Source organism: Triticum dicoccoides, chromosome 7A (genome assembly GCF_002162155.2).
Source record: "Triticum dicoccoides isolate Atlit2015 ecotype Zavitan chromosome 7A, WEW_v2.0, whole genome shotgun sequence".
In the NCBI taxonomy this organism is placed as follows: Eukaryota; Viridiplantae; Streptophyta; class Magnoliopsida; order Poales; family Poaceae; genus Triticum; species Triticum dicoccoides.
The window spans coordinates 108,442,732-108,457,176 of record NC_041392.1 but is presented as its reverse complement, the minus strand read 5'-3'; the positions used below and the strand labels follow the sequence as shown (position 1 = coordinate 108,457,176).

General features: G+C 43.7%; 1 protein-coding gene across 2 annotated transcripts; it reads left to right on the top strand.

The window, feature by feature from the left end:
* Positions 1–5,008: 5,008 nt before the first annotated feature.
* On the top strand, positions 5,009–11,776 carry LOC119329348 (ubiquitin carboxyl-terminal hydrolase 23-like). 2 transcript variants are annotated; one of them, XM_037602379.1, is made up of 11 exons: positions 5,009–5,513; positions 5,785–5,899; positions 7,709–7,819; positions 7,931–8,103; positions 8,196–8,522; positions 8,610–8,735; positions 9,325–9,987; positions 10,069–10,200; positions 10,385–10,961; positions 11,066–11,159; positions 11,286–11,776. In XM_037602379.1, exons 1-11 carry the CDS (start codon positions 5,241–5,243, stop codon positions 11,458–11,460), a joined length of 2,766 nt encoding a protein of 921 aa, XP_037458276.1. In that variant the 5' UTR covers positions 5,009–5,240; the 3' UTR covers positions 11,461–11,776. The 2 variants fall into 2 exon arrangements, with proteins under 2 accessions (XP_037458276.1, XP_037458277.1); XM_037602380.1 differs by lacking the exon at positions 5,009–5,513 and adding an exon at positions 6,048–6,396.
* Positions 11,777–14,445: the final 2,669 nt, after the last annotated feature.

Below are 14,445 nucleotides of genomic sequence, written 5' to 3'. Positions count from 1 at the left end.
GATGACGATGATGTGAATGTTCTGCCTTGTTGGGGCCTCTTATTTGTAGTGTTGTGTGTGAAGTATCTTATATGTGTCATTAAGTGTTTGTGAAGGTTTCTGCCCGAGTTTTCGTCAATTAATTGGGCTATTCTCTTCTTTGGCCTCCGTTTCGAGCAAGAAACGACTCAATGTACCACGCATGCAAATTCACCTAATTTAACCTCATTTGTGAGAGATTCAGACCGAGACAAGTTCAACATGACGAAACTGCAATTTTGTGAGTCCGTGGGATAAAGTTAGCATGTTGAAAAATGTATCTCCCATGCATTCCGCTAAAATGGCAGTTCATTCACTTAAATTGTGCATACAATGACACAAAACCAAATTTTAAGCGAGGTTCATTTTTGCGCTGAGAGTGCACAACCCAACTCCTCGATATCTAAATTAACGAATGAAACATGACATAAATAGGAATATTTATATCTACTACATGCCTCATTCCGCCAATTGGCGCAAAGACCAACTACAACCTCGAAGCTAAGTAAACTATTTAAGAGATTTTTCACCGCTATCGGGTCAATGGACACACATGTACCATGGTGTGGTTAGCCTTCGTATCGACCCGATTGTTGGGATGCCCAGTCACGACAATCCAACCACAATGCATGAGTGGAACATCTATGGATTCCATTTGGTTGTCCCGCTCAGAGGCCGATTGTTGATAGATCCCATGACGATGACAATGAGTGATGAGTGGTATATTACTTATCTGTTATTATGTAATAATAATTAGCAACACTGGTATGTTCAGGCTCGTCTTATAATTAGCATGAATACATGATGACTCGGGTGACTAACCATCGATCATAACAACTGCCTGTTTGTACTGGTCACACATAGGCACAACCTCCTGGCCTTTGTCGCGGAGGATGCATCATTGGTCGTGGTACGTTTTGGGAACCACTTCTCCCCGACTTCTTTTACCCTCCCCTTCCATTTAAATCATACCGGTAACCATTCTGGTTTAGCGATCGTTGCCCATGTCCTTCTTTATCCAGTTAGGAAAACCTAATAGCTGGCTCAGTCCTTCTTTAGCTGGCGAGGGCAACCAACAGATGGGTTAGTCACTATATCTACATATAGCACAATTGTTATGATAATTTTCATAAAGTTAAGTGTCTTCTTGATGGGACGTAGGACATAGAAGTACTCTATGTTTGTGAGTAAGGTATGTGAGTAAGGATACTCTCTCCACCCTGCTCCATTGTCTGACTAACACTGATGCCACACTTGTAGGTTGTGATTATCCCTTGCTCATGCTCTTCAATTTGCACAAGGATATTTTTACTACGACATCAAAGTTCACTAGATTTCACGATTCAACCATAAGATTGGTCACCTAAAAATGCACAAAACTAAGCTCTCTAAAGCGAGTGTACATTTAGAAAAATATAGCCATACATCCGCTCAAAACTAATGAGGCAAAAATAATAGTAGAGGACTTTTCCATTGATATTAGCTTTACTGACATAACACATGGATTGTACATTCCACTTTTTTCTTCTTCCCGAATACACCATGGAAAAGGTGCATCATCGTTATATAGAAGAACTAAAGAGCCAGAACCACGCCAAAAGGCAAACAACTCCACGCTAATCCCTAGGATTGGAATCACGCCTAGTACAAATCGAATACCAAGGGAACATTGTACATTCTACTTTGACCTTGTGTTTTAGAAGTCCTACACATGAAAGTCTTTTTCCGGGGATAGGGTTGAAGAGGGAGGGACTGGTATAGAATCTGAGCTTCCAGTGCAAAAATAGAAAAAAATAACATGGGTCGTCGGATCAGAAATGGATGGCACATATTCTGGGTGTGGGATTTGTACTCATGGTCACAAAATTTTGTGCAAAAAGGTCCCCCAATTCTGATTAATTCTGTGCAAACATCTAAACCCTCTCGCACATCTCCCTTCTATTTGCCGACTGCGGCGGAGATCCAGGTCCGGCGGGAGGCCGCCGACGTGTGTGGCCCCTCCCCCAACTACTCCGCCACCTAGCCATCTGGATCCACATCCTAGGCACCCGACGTCGCGCTCCACATCATCGTCCAGGGCCTAGCCACCTCCGCCATGGTCTCCTCCACTGGAGCACTACCCGACCTTCACCGTGCTGGACTACGGCGGATTGGTGACTGGGCGGAGACCCGCGGCACGGACGTGTTCGAGATGAGTCAGCTGGATGGCCGCACGTGCCAGGTCTTCTTCCTCAACCCCGACGGTGAGGGATTTGTTCTGAGACGAAGCTTATGTTCGTTGGATTCCTATTTTATCAACATTTTTGGAGTTTTAATTGTTAACTTGCTATCTGGGTGTCCATGCTTGATCTATACGCTCCGGATCCAGCAATAGCACGTTGATTAATGCATGACTTAGTTGTGGTAATGTATATTGCTACTGGCTGATGACAAGCTTGGCGTATCGCTGCTGGACTGCTTTCCAATCAGCCGAAGTGACGCTAATATGAACTTACCCAGTCTAGGGGCTAAATAAACTGAAACACTTATAGAGTTCTTTTGGTGTTTTTTCCCTTCTCCGTAGCAAGACATTGGTTTCATACAAAGGAAATCAGAGAGGGGAGCTCTCTTTTTCTTCAAAAAGAAGCTGTGATATTGTATCCAAAAACACAGCGGTCTGAAGATTACACAAAGTAAAATTGGCCATAATAACCATCTTAAATAATGCTCAAACTCTTGATTTTCTATGCAGAAAGCTAATATGTACCAACTATCAATACTTCACATAATAGATACTCATCCACTTTTATTAGTCAAGTCTTGATCTTGGTCAAGTACAATTAATGTTATTGCTCTGGTGAAAATTGTCGTTGATGTTCTAATTCTGAGAAACAATTAGTCTTATTGCGATGTATGAGCTGTGAATATATTTTGCCATATGGTGTTCTTGTGCTTTTCTCTTCACTAGTCTGCCACACGTTTTTGTGATGCAGCACTCTAACCAGGCTCCTATCATTTATGGTGAGATGCTACTTTTTCCTCATCTACGAGTTAGCAAAAGAACTTAGCATCCATTCTTAATTGTGGAACACACACATGATTATGACATGAACTGTTGTTCAAGCCTAGAAATTTGTATTATAAATACTTTTTAAGCATTACACCACTGCTGCAGGTAATTCTTTTGAGTTACTCGACCGATGTTGGTATTTCACTTGCAAAGGATGATGTTTCAGTTCTGACAATTTTACTTATTTTTCATGCTAGTCACCGAAGTACAACATATCAGCTTGCTCTGTTTTTCTCCCTTACAACCATTTAGCCCACCAAAAAACATAATTATTTTAATTTTCTTGTCTTCTGATGTTAACTATATAATTATTCTTCATTTGTAGATGGATGATGCTCTGACAAAGAGAAGTATCAGGAGTACATATGGAGAGAATAACCGCTTAGCAGAGGCTTCCCTTGCATACAGCTGCAGGAGTGAAACACATTTGTTTGCACGATAGTTTAATTCCTTTGTTGTCGGTCATGTACTATAAATTGTCCTATTATGTTAATCATTTGCTTTGCATGTATGTGGATCAGAGTGGACCAGAAATAGAATACCTTGGTGAAATTCATTTTCACCGTCCTATATAGATGTGCTTATTACCAGAGATAAGCTGACTTTAATTTAGTGCTGCACAATTTGTATAAATGAAATTAGTAGCTTTCTTGTTTAATTGATGGACTCCTCTACATTTGTCCAGATATATGGTCATTTTATTTTACTTTCATCATTTCGATCATTGTGTCCATTTTCTGTTGCTTTATTGTGAAGATCAAGCAACAAGACTGGCAAGTATCTTTTGTAAGTTCAGAGGGTGCTTACTGAGTCTGGAGTATTGTAATTTTTGCCTTTGAGCCATAGCTTTCTTTCTGCCATATCTTTCTATTGTGTTCTGTTTTGGAAAATTCAGTTTGACCTGTACATTTACCACTTTTGTATATGAATCAGAAATGTACATTTAGTTTATTTTATTTTAGAGAGAACTTTCTCACGTACTCAAATATTGACATGCTTCTGGGGGATGACATCAACGACGTGCTCACTTCGAAATGGATGAGTGACTTGAGGTTGTTACTGTAAAAGTCGCATTTTATATCCAATTGTTAGAGGGGGCTTTTCGTGAAATGCACATTAAGTGGGAACCTACTCCTCCACCAGAATCTGTACCATTGATCTCGAATCCAATGGCTCAGATCGCTTTTTCTATTTTTGCACTAGAAGCTCAGATTCTATACTAGCCAGGCCTGGTTGAAGACCATGTATCAAGCCATGACAAGGTCTTTAGTGGCATGATAATATCTCAATCATATGCTTCATGTCGTTTGACTATGACTTAGCTGGGCTTATAACGATTCATGTGTGTTTCTTATTCGTGTGAACCGCCAAAAACACCCAAGTTTTCAAATCCTCCGTTTGCACATGCATTATGATTCGATTCCCTGTACTTTTCATATTCATGTACTATTTTTTTTTGCTAGTGATATTCATGTACTAATTTCAGAACCTTACAAACCAAAAAGGCAGCCACGAACGGAAAGTTTCTAATCATTGCGATATTCTCATGAAAATCATTTAAATGAAAGAAGCTCCAGTTGATCAAAACAAATAATCAGTTGATGAATGCAGTCCGTGAATGAACAATATTTTTTTAGGAAAACAAAATCATTTTCTTTGAGCGGTAACAAAATCTGTTTTGGTGCCATATATAATTTGGTGTTCTACCACGAAAATTCCGAAGAGCTCAAAGCTAAAAGCTCACACGGTTGTGTGAGAAGCTTCCAAAGCCCAAACAGCTCCCCTCCTTCTTCTCTTCCTCTGGCCCCACCGGACGAACAAAGCACGTGCCACAGGACCAACACTCCAGATCACCCGCTCGGCCCCATCCCAGCAATCCCAGCCGTCCATTCGCCAGGGGTATAGGGTTTATAGCCCCGCCCCGCACCTCCCTCACTCCCTCTCTTCCGTCCCCGCGGCAAGAACGGCGGCTGGACAAGAAAAAAACCAAAAAAAAAGGAAGAACACAGAGCATCACACCAATTTCTGCCCGCCCGACCTATCGATCGAAGCCCCGGATTTCAATCCGCAAGAATCCCTCGGGGAATCGGAGGAGCGCCGGTCCTTCGCCGTCCGGATCCAAGGACCACCGTTCGGCTGCCGCTTCCGGCGCGACGTCGAAACCCTAGTGGGGATGGCGGAGGTGTCCGCGGCGGCGGCGCCGGTGCCGGAGGGCGTCCTGCACAGGAGGATAGAGTTCCACCTCGCCAGGAGGCCGCACGCCGCGGTGGCCGTCGGGGGAGGCGGGTTCCAGATGGAGACCCTCAACCCGGACGCCGCGGGCGGGGCGGCCACCGCGGCGGCGGGAGCGGCCAGGGGCGAGGCGGAGGCGAGGAGGCCGGAGAAGGCCGAGGCTCTGGGCTTGGATCCGGAGCTCACCGTCGCCAGGATCTACCTCGGGAGAATTGTGAGTAATGCAAATTCGCAGCTCTGATTTGGGGGTTTGTGCTCTTAAAGCTGTGATTTTGGGGCGATAGAGCTGCTATATCTGGTGTTCGGACGCCGGAGTTGTCAATTCGGGTTTATAACATCACACTGTGATTTTAGGCTCGTAGTTAGGAAAAGACGCGCAGAATTTGCTTCACAGAATTGCCATTTCTTGGGGTTTTAGTATGGTGGGTAATGGCATTCAGCTTGTGATGCCCTTTTGAGCGCTGAAATTGGATTGCATTTTGCAGGGTGCTGGTCTGCAAAATCTTGGGAACACTTGCTACCTCAACTCGGTTCTGCAATGCTTGACGTACACGGAGCCGTTCGCAGCCTACTTGCAGAGTGGAAGGCACAAGTCTTCATGTAAGTGCTGTTGGAACTTGCAACTGTCCACTGGCTTAGCGACACGATAAGTGAGTTGACGATGTTACATCAGGCTTGTGGATTTCCAAGCTAGCAGTAAATTGATCTGCATATTATTGCACATTCTAAAGCAGTAATCCTTTAAAAGGTATATGGCTGGAAATCTAGGCTGTACCAATGCCCATATTACCACTACCTGAATAGGAGTATCCTCACTCCCAAAGACAACAATACTTGCATTGTCAAGGCTCAAGGGTATTCCTTCCACAGTATTGCAAGTTTTCACCAATTCCTCCAGCTTGAATCACGATCGAATCGGGAAACATGTGCAGTCATATCTCAAAGTTTGATCAGTCAACCGTTATCATCCACTGGAGAAGTCGTGTAAAAGTTTGTCATTCTATTTTGTCAGACGATATGTGTGGATGAGAATGGTTGGCTGATATATGTGGATTGGTTATCCCGACCTATCATTTGAGTCACACCTGATGGAACAGGTATCAAGTCAGTTGTTAATACAATCTCATCACTGCATCGAATAACCGTGATTCAACATTATTCCTGGCTTGTTGCCTTGTGTTAAATTATCACCTATTCTTTGTGTAAACTTGGTACTTTATCATGTACGGTGCTTCCATTTTGATGTTGGGCATGTGGTTTGCACATGCATTATGAATAGTAGAGTGCTCCCTCTATGGCATTGTCTATTTTAAAGATGTAAAGCTACAATTACATTTGATGACATTCCTTTCTTTTGCGCTCATCTAATTTTGCTCTCTTTTAAACCCTTATAAGTAGAAAAACAACCAGATTAATCTATCACTCTGACCTATGACTACCTTATTAGTAAAAAAAAAAACCTTATAAGTGGATATCATGGTCATTTCACACTTGTATCTCTTTGGTCCATGAGTTGTTCCTTAATTATGCTATACCAAAACTTGCCTTATATTTTCAACGAGTAATTTGCACTACAGATGCAACGTCTTGTGAGGTGGTATATCCAGGTGACAGAACTTGACGGTTGCTCAAATGGCCCATGGAAATTCTAAAATGCTGTGTGTCTGATCAAAATCATATTGATTGGCAAGAAATGAGAATAAAGTGGACTGTGCCCATATGCAGCAGCTGCCACAAGTAGGATTAGCCAAGCTGGTGCAATTTTTACCTGGGGTGCACAAGTTAAGCAACTTCTTTGACGAATTTGGGCAACTGTAAAAATTATTGACACGAAAGGACTCACTTGTATAATATATATATACATATATATATATATGTCTGCTAGCGAGCGGCTTCAAGGTGATTGTAAACATCATTTCTATAATAAGGGAGGTGTAGTTAGCTAGTGGGAATGTGGGATAATAACGGCACACACTTTTACGGTTTTATCCATGTACTGAAAGAAGCTGATACTGCCAACCCGCCACTCCAATAACCCACCCCAAATGTCATTTTTGTCACCAGGGCTCCTTTACATTAATAACTGATCCATTTACTGACTCATTGTTACCCCATTAGGTAGCACACAGAATTCATGAAACTGTGCCGTTTACTCTAGTTGAAACTTCAAACTTCCACTAGTAATACAACATTTGCTGATCTGTGAATCAACTAAAAACCCCTACCACTAGCTATTCTGCATTTGATCTATTCTTCTGTTGTAGCTAACAGTAACTTCGTACCCTACCTACAAGGTAGTTTGTTAAACACCATATGTATGCTATACATACTCTCTGTTTTCAGCTTTTTGCCCTTGCGAGGCATTTCTCATACAGTTGTTACTTATTCCTTTTGTTTCACCATTTTCAGGTCGTACTGCTGGATTTTGTGCATTGTGTGCTCTCCAGAACCATGTTAAGACTGCTCTACAGTCAACTGGAAAAATAGTGACGCCATCACAAATTGTCAAGAACTTGCGATGTATCCTTCCATACGCTCTAGCTTAATTGATTTCCTCTTTTAGTTTTAACTTGAAATTCTCCTGTCTATTCATTATGGAGTGTCAAAATGTAAATCTTTAACCGCAAATAGGCATTTCTCGTAGCTTCCGTAATTCAAGGCAGGAAGATGCTCATGAGTTAATGGTTAACTTGCTTGAATCCATGCATAAATGCTGTTTACCTTCTGGAGTACTGAGCGAATCTGCAAGTGCTTATGAGAAGAGCTTAGTTCACAGAATATTTGGTGGCCGCCTAAGAAGTCAGGTACATCATGTGCATTCTTACATCGGGACTAGTGATTTCTTGGGAAAACCTATTTCTGTTGTCTTCTGCTTTACTGCATATATATGTTCCAGGTGAAATGCACAAGGTGCTCGCATTGTTCCAACACATTTGATCCTTTCTTGGATCTCAGTCTTGATATTGGAAAGGCCACAACTTTGGTGAGAGCGCTTCAAAACTTTACTGAGGATGAACTACTCGATGGCGGTCAAAAGCAGTATCAGTGTGAGCGCTGCAGGCAGAAAGTTGTAGCAAAGAAAAGGTTTACAATTGATCAAGCTCCAAATGTTTTGACAGTTCATCTGAAGCGCTTTAGCCCTTTCCGTCCCCGTGAAAAGATTGACAAAAAAGTGGATTTTCAACCTGTTCTAGACTTGAAACCATTTATGAGTGATTCTAAAGTGAGTTATTAGTTCTGGACCTTTGAAATTTACCTTGATTTTCCACCAATTAGCTTATATTCAGTATTTTGCTATGATCATCTGTAGGGCGCAGATTACAAATACAGTCTTTATGGTGTCTTGGTTCATGCTGGTTGGAGTACTCAATCAGGTCATTATTATTGCTTTGTTCGGACTTCCAGTGGGATGTGGCACAATCTTGACGATAATCAGGTCTGGTATAAGATCAGAGTTTTACTCTTTTTTTTGTGGTTTATAACACTAACTTTACCATGCTAGCTCATGTACCATTGATGAAAATATTATTCTGAAACTATTGTTTTTTCCTTTTAAGTAAATCCTCATAGCAAAGCCTTGCTGCCTCATCGATTTGTTGAAGACCTTTGCTACCAGTGTTATCTTATCTTTTCAATAACTTGCATTGTATCACATGGTAGAGTGTAGATAGAACATATCTTATTGTTATAATGTTATGGCATCCTTAATTTTACAGCTCAGAGCTCGGTGGTCACAATGCATTGACCTTTTTGCTTGTTCTAATTAGTGATGTATTATCCTGTTTTAGTATATGTTGAATATAGCATTTGATAAGTTACTACTGTACATTATACTCGACTTGTTTGGGGAGAATCCTTCAGCTAGATTTTGAATATAAGAACTATGGTTTGGGTTCTGTTGATGGCTGGAAAGGAAACAAAACCAAATCCTGAGCCATATTGCCTGTTGAATTCCAGTTCTTGCCCTTGGTTAATTTTGCAGCTTTTATTTTTGCCGTACTGATTCCCAAGGCCATCAATTTCAGGTACGCCAAGTTCGTGAGGCAGACGTACTGAAACAGAAAGCCTATATGTTATTTTATGTACGTGACAGAATTGGGAACACATTGGGGCGCAAAGACAACAGCACTCCTAATCTGCCTGTAAACAACATGATCCCTGGGAAGATTTCATCTATCAATGGTGTAATGGAAGCAAAATCGAGTGGTCTGACATCACCTTATGCAAATAAGAAGTTGCAGAGTACAAGCAATGCCCATTCCAGAGTTAGCAGTATGACATTAGTAGACCATTGTTCAACAAATGCTGGCAAAGCTGAAACTGCTGCAGCCCTTCAAAACAGTGTCCTGCCCGCCGCACAGAAAGCCCTTGGACCTCAAAATGATGGTGCTACATTGTCAACTAAATCAAAGCAAGTTGCTTCAAGTAGTCATAAAGAGACATCTTCATCAGATCAACTGGCGAGCAGCAATCAGACAATGGCTAAGATGTCATTGCAGGAACCAAAGACTGGTGGTGCATTGGCCAAGCTGGGAAATAATACTTCTATTGCCTCATCTGTGGTCAGTGGTCCTGCTGGACTGTCAGAGACAGATAAACAAACTTCTTGCTCTCAAACATGTTCCAAGCCAAGCTCGAACTTGGTTGGCACGATTACCGGGTTTACCGCGCAAACTTTCCAAACTAAGGTATCCTTTTGATGGTCACTGCTAGTTTTTGTCTCCATTTCTAGCACTTCATTACTTATGTTATCTTATGCGACTTGGTAGGATGCTGTTCTTTCAAATGGTGTCATCCCTAGCACTAGCGGTGGAGATCCAGTTTCAAGTGAGAAAATGAAGGACTTAACAGGATCTCTCAAGCAAGATGACCACATAGTGAAGGCTTTGACGACGAGCAAGGTATGCTAATGGCCAACAGCCACCCTTCTCTCTCCCTTGCTAGAGAAGTGTTTATTCATTACCCAGATGAACCAGTAAAATCGTGACTATGCTGCTCCCTTGCGCACAAATAAAATGTAAGCTTCATCATTTCGCTTAATGTGAGTTGACAGCTGTAATATGTTCTGCTCATACATTTGTGTAGAAGGAGAAAACCATACTACCAGGACTTGAGCAAGTTGATGTTGGAAAACAGATCTCCTCGCAAGTTTCCACGAAGGTGGTTCCAGGCGATTCATGTAATGGCAGAATGACTAAAAGGGTGGACTCGAAGTCAAAGAAACTTGTGAGATATCCATTAATGAAGTTATGGCTCCGGCCAAGACAATTATCACTAAAGCAACAAAAGAAGAAGCATAAGAAAACCAAAAAGCGCGTTAAGGACACGGCCAGTGTTGATTGTTCTGGTGACAACAGCAGTGAGCAGCAGACATCAACGTCAGCAACTGTGCCGCCAAAAACTGCAGGATCTACATCTCGTAAGCGGAAACATGCCCATGCCAGTGCAAGTTCTGAAAATGGCACCCAAGTATTCAAAGACAGCCAGCAGGTTGTTGGAGCAAGCAGTGCTGGTGCTGGTGATCATAACATGGACGCCAGGAATGGAAAGAGTCAAACTTCTGCAAATCAAGCAAATTCAAGAAACAACGTAGATGCAAAGAGGGGAGCTGCCTCCCAACAAGTCGTTATTCGCACAGAGGACTTGAGGGCAGAAGTTACCGGTGAGCAATTCTCTTTGCAGATGCACGCCCACTATGTGTTAACAAATATACTCTGCTTTTCTTCCAGTTTTAATCTGTAAATATGTTCCTTCCTTGGTATGCAGTTCCGTGCTGGGATGATGTTGCCGTGCCAAACAGTGAGACTAGTGAATACAAAAGTTCGGGGAAGAAGAGCATTGGATATGTGCTGGATGAGTGGTGAGTTATTTCGCGCCTGCCCATAAGATATCTCTTAACTGATTCTGAACCCTGGTCTTTTTTGGCTGGGTTGCAACTGCTTCAAGAGACCTGAACTTACCACCCATTCGGTTATCTGCTTTCCAGGGATGAGGAGTACGACCGTGGAAAGGCAAAGAAGGTCAGGAAAGCAAAGGAAGACGACAACGACGATGGCATGAACCCCTTCCAGGCGGAGGCCAACTATGTGTCAGCGCGGAAGACGAAACAGAATTCCTACAAATCCAAGCCTTGGGACAAGCCCGCCAGACCGAGTCGCTAGACTTTGCCGAAAGAGATGACGCCCCCAGGCTCCGTAGAAAGAGAAGAGAAGTGTTGTTGTATCGCCCATTTTCTGAAACATGCCATCTGCTGTTCCTTTTTTTTCCCGCCTTGTTGCTCCTTTTTTCACCTTGTTGTCTGACTAGACGGCTCGAAATAGACAGCACTCTTGATCGGGGCCTGTATTTAATTGTGAGATTCTTTGTAGCGCAGCGGGAGTTCATAGAACATGTTGCCGTTTTTCGCAGCATTTTTCGTTCTTGTTTCTCCAGCGACATAGTTATGATTTGTTATGAATAAACTTGTGTTCTCGTTTCTCTAGCAGTACAATTGTTGGTGGCAGCGCAAAGGGTATATATCTCATTTTTTTTGAGACAAAGGTATATATCTCATGGTAGAAATGGAGAATGACTTTTGTAAACTGTTTGCACTTTTTTATCTCAGTTGCCGTTGGTTTGGGCTGGCCCAGGAAGAATCTTGTCTGCTGTGTTTAATGGCTTGTTAGGGCGTAGACGGTGCAGGCCCAGTTCACAACCTGGATGGAGGGCCGTGATGAGAAGTGACGGGTCGGACCACGCAGTAACTGCACTAGCATATAAACGGATAGTGGTATGATCGTGCGTTGCTGAGTTGGATCGTCTCATGAATGCGCGCGTTATCTCTTCCATCTGGAGATGTCCACCCCCAACGGGGAGAAGGCGGGAGCTCCTGAAGAGAAGTTCAAACTGAATGAAATTTAAGGCCAATTTCTCGTGGTTTTTGGGTGAATATAATAGCTCGCTTCGGCGCAAATTCAGGGGAAATCGTCACGCTCCACAGCTCAGTGAATGCAGGCCTAGCAAACCCAGGCGAAACCGTGGATCCTACGCTGATTCGGGCACAAAGGAAACTCGAATTGTACAACCATGCAAGTTGGCGAAAATCTGAGCACATTTCACACACGCATCTTCAGTAACTGCAAGCGTAGTGATGAACCCGTCCGGCCGGCCGGGCCAGGAGATATACATCATGGCGCCCCGGGAATGTCAATCTCCGGCCAGATTTATTTGCCGGCCGGCCGGCCGGGACAAGCATCGTGAGGAGGCCCAGACATGTACATGTACGTGTACATGCTGCTGCCTGACGAGTGGATGGGAGGGCATATACCCGTATCTGAATGTGCGTCACGTGCACGCCAGTAAATGCATGGATATCGCTCCCGCCGTCACGCGCCCCCTGTGATCTCATCCGCCGTCATATGGTTGGGCTTGGGCGGCGCTGCTGCCTGCTGCTGCCACGTCGTCGACACTTCTCCGTCGATCTCAGCCGCCCGAGTTTCACCGTCGATCAAATTCCGTCAAAACCGCGAAAGTTTTGGTAATTCAGGCAAAGCCTGATTGGTCGCTGCCGCTACTACGAGCAAAGTTGCCACGAGTATCTAGTGCATGGTATGTATGTAAACGCACGTACGGGCTCCGAAAATCCATACGGGCCATGGGCATTGATGGATGCATGTATGTCGACATGGCTGGCCAGGTGGGTAGGTGGGTAGCAAGCACTGAATTCCTGATGATATATCCCTATGATTGCCCGATGCAATGATCGATCCAAGTATCCAACCAAGAATGAATGGAACTCCATATCCTACCCACTCCTCTGGACCGAAGATTTCAAATCATATATGCATCTCGATAGATCGAGCCGGCTGTAGAATTAAATCCCGGCCGAGACGGCGTACGCATGCATGCACGTGATGCGTGTGGATCGAGTGGACGCACGCGCGCATGCAAGTCGAGCTACGTACGTACGTAGACCCATGGAAATTATGGTAGAGCTAGATCCAAGGAACCCTGTATGCACACGTGTGATGAATACGCGATCTTTTTTCCTCTTCTTCAAAATTCTCATATCGATCTTTTTTCCTCTTCCTCAAAATTCTCATATCGATCTCGTTTCAAAGTGCAAAGCCTATCTCTACTCTCTGGTATGATTTGATGCGTACGTCGGCAGTCCAGACATCCGGGAGCGACCAATCGGCGGCACGTGGAGTAGTCCGGTGCATGCATGTGGATTGGAAATTTGAACCATGGCGTGCTACGGATGGCTTTGGACTTGGAGTGAGAGAGAGAGATTTATCGGCTAAGCCGGCCGTTGTTTAGGTCCATGCATGGGCGCGCGCGTACCGTGTACGAAGCACTGTTCACTAGGCGTAAATTAATGGGGTACTTGATCCCTAGATAGGGTCGTGTTTGTACGTGGTACAGTAAGGACTTGTCAACGAGATGCACGTAAAAAGGGCACCGACTTTGTAATGTTACTATTGTCGCCTTCTCCATATCCATCCTTGCTAGCTGCTAACCATGGACGACAAACGTAGTGCAAGTGACATCGATTAATGAGGATCAACCCAGCATTGCAAACACGCTTACAATTCCAACTCAAAATTACGACCTACGCGGAACAAACGAGAGAAGAAACGAACGGTAAAAAGACTACTATAGTAAATAAACTACCCGCTCCGATTCAAAATAAGTGTCATGGTAGACAATTTCACGTTTGAAAAGTGGCGGTTAAATTCGGTGTCCAATGAACGCGTCTCAGGAGCCGTAACACCCAATTAATTAGGCAGCCACGGAGCCACCTAGTGCTGTCGCTAATCATGTGACTGTGTACTGTGCGTTTCACCGTGATTATTAATTAACAACAGGAGTTGCGCACTTATTACCGTGGAGTGGTAGTAGCAAGTTGATCGATGCCACGGCATCACGGCGTTGCTTCTGACTCGACCGTAGAACGGAACTGTTGGAACTGTTGGAACCGCTCCCTCCCTTTTCCCGTTCTAGGGCTGTACCGTCCACGCATGGCTTCCAGTCGTGGATAGATCCGGTTTTTGAATTTTTCACATGGTGATGATCACTCCCCGTCCCCGGTGTAAGTACTACGAGTCTACGTACGTCTTTGCCGCTGCTCCTACTAGTAATTAGCCTTTTGAAATGGCCGAAGGTAC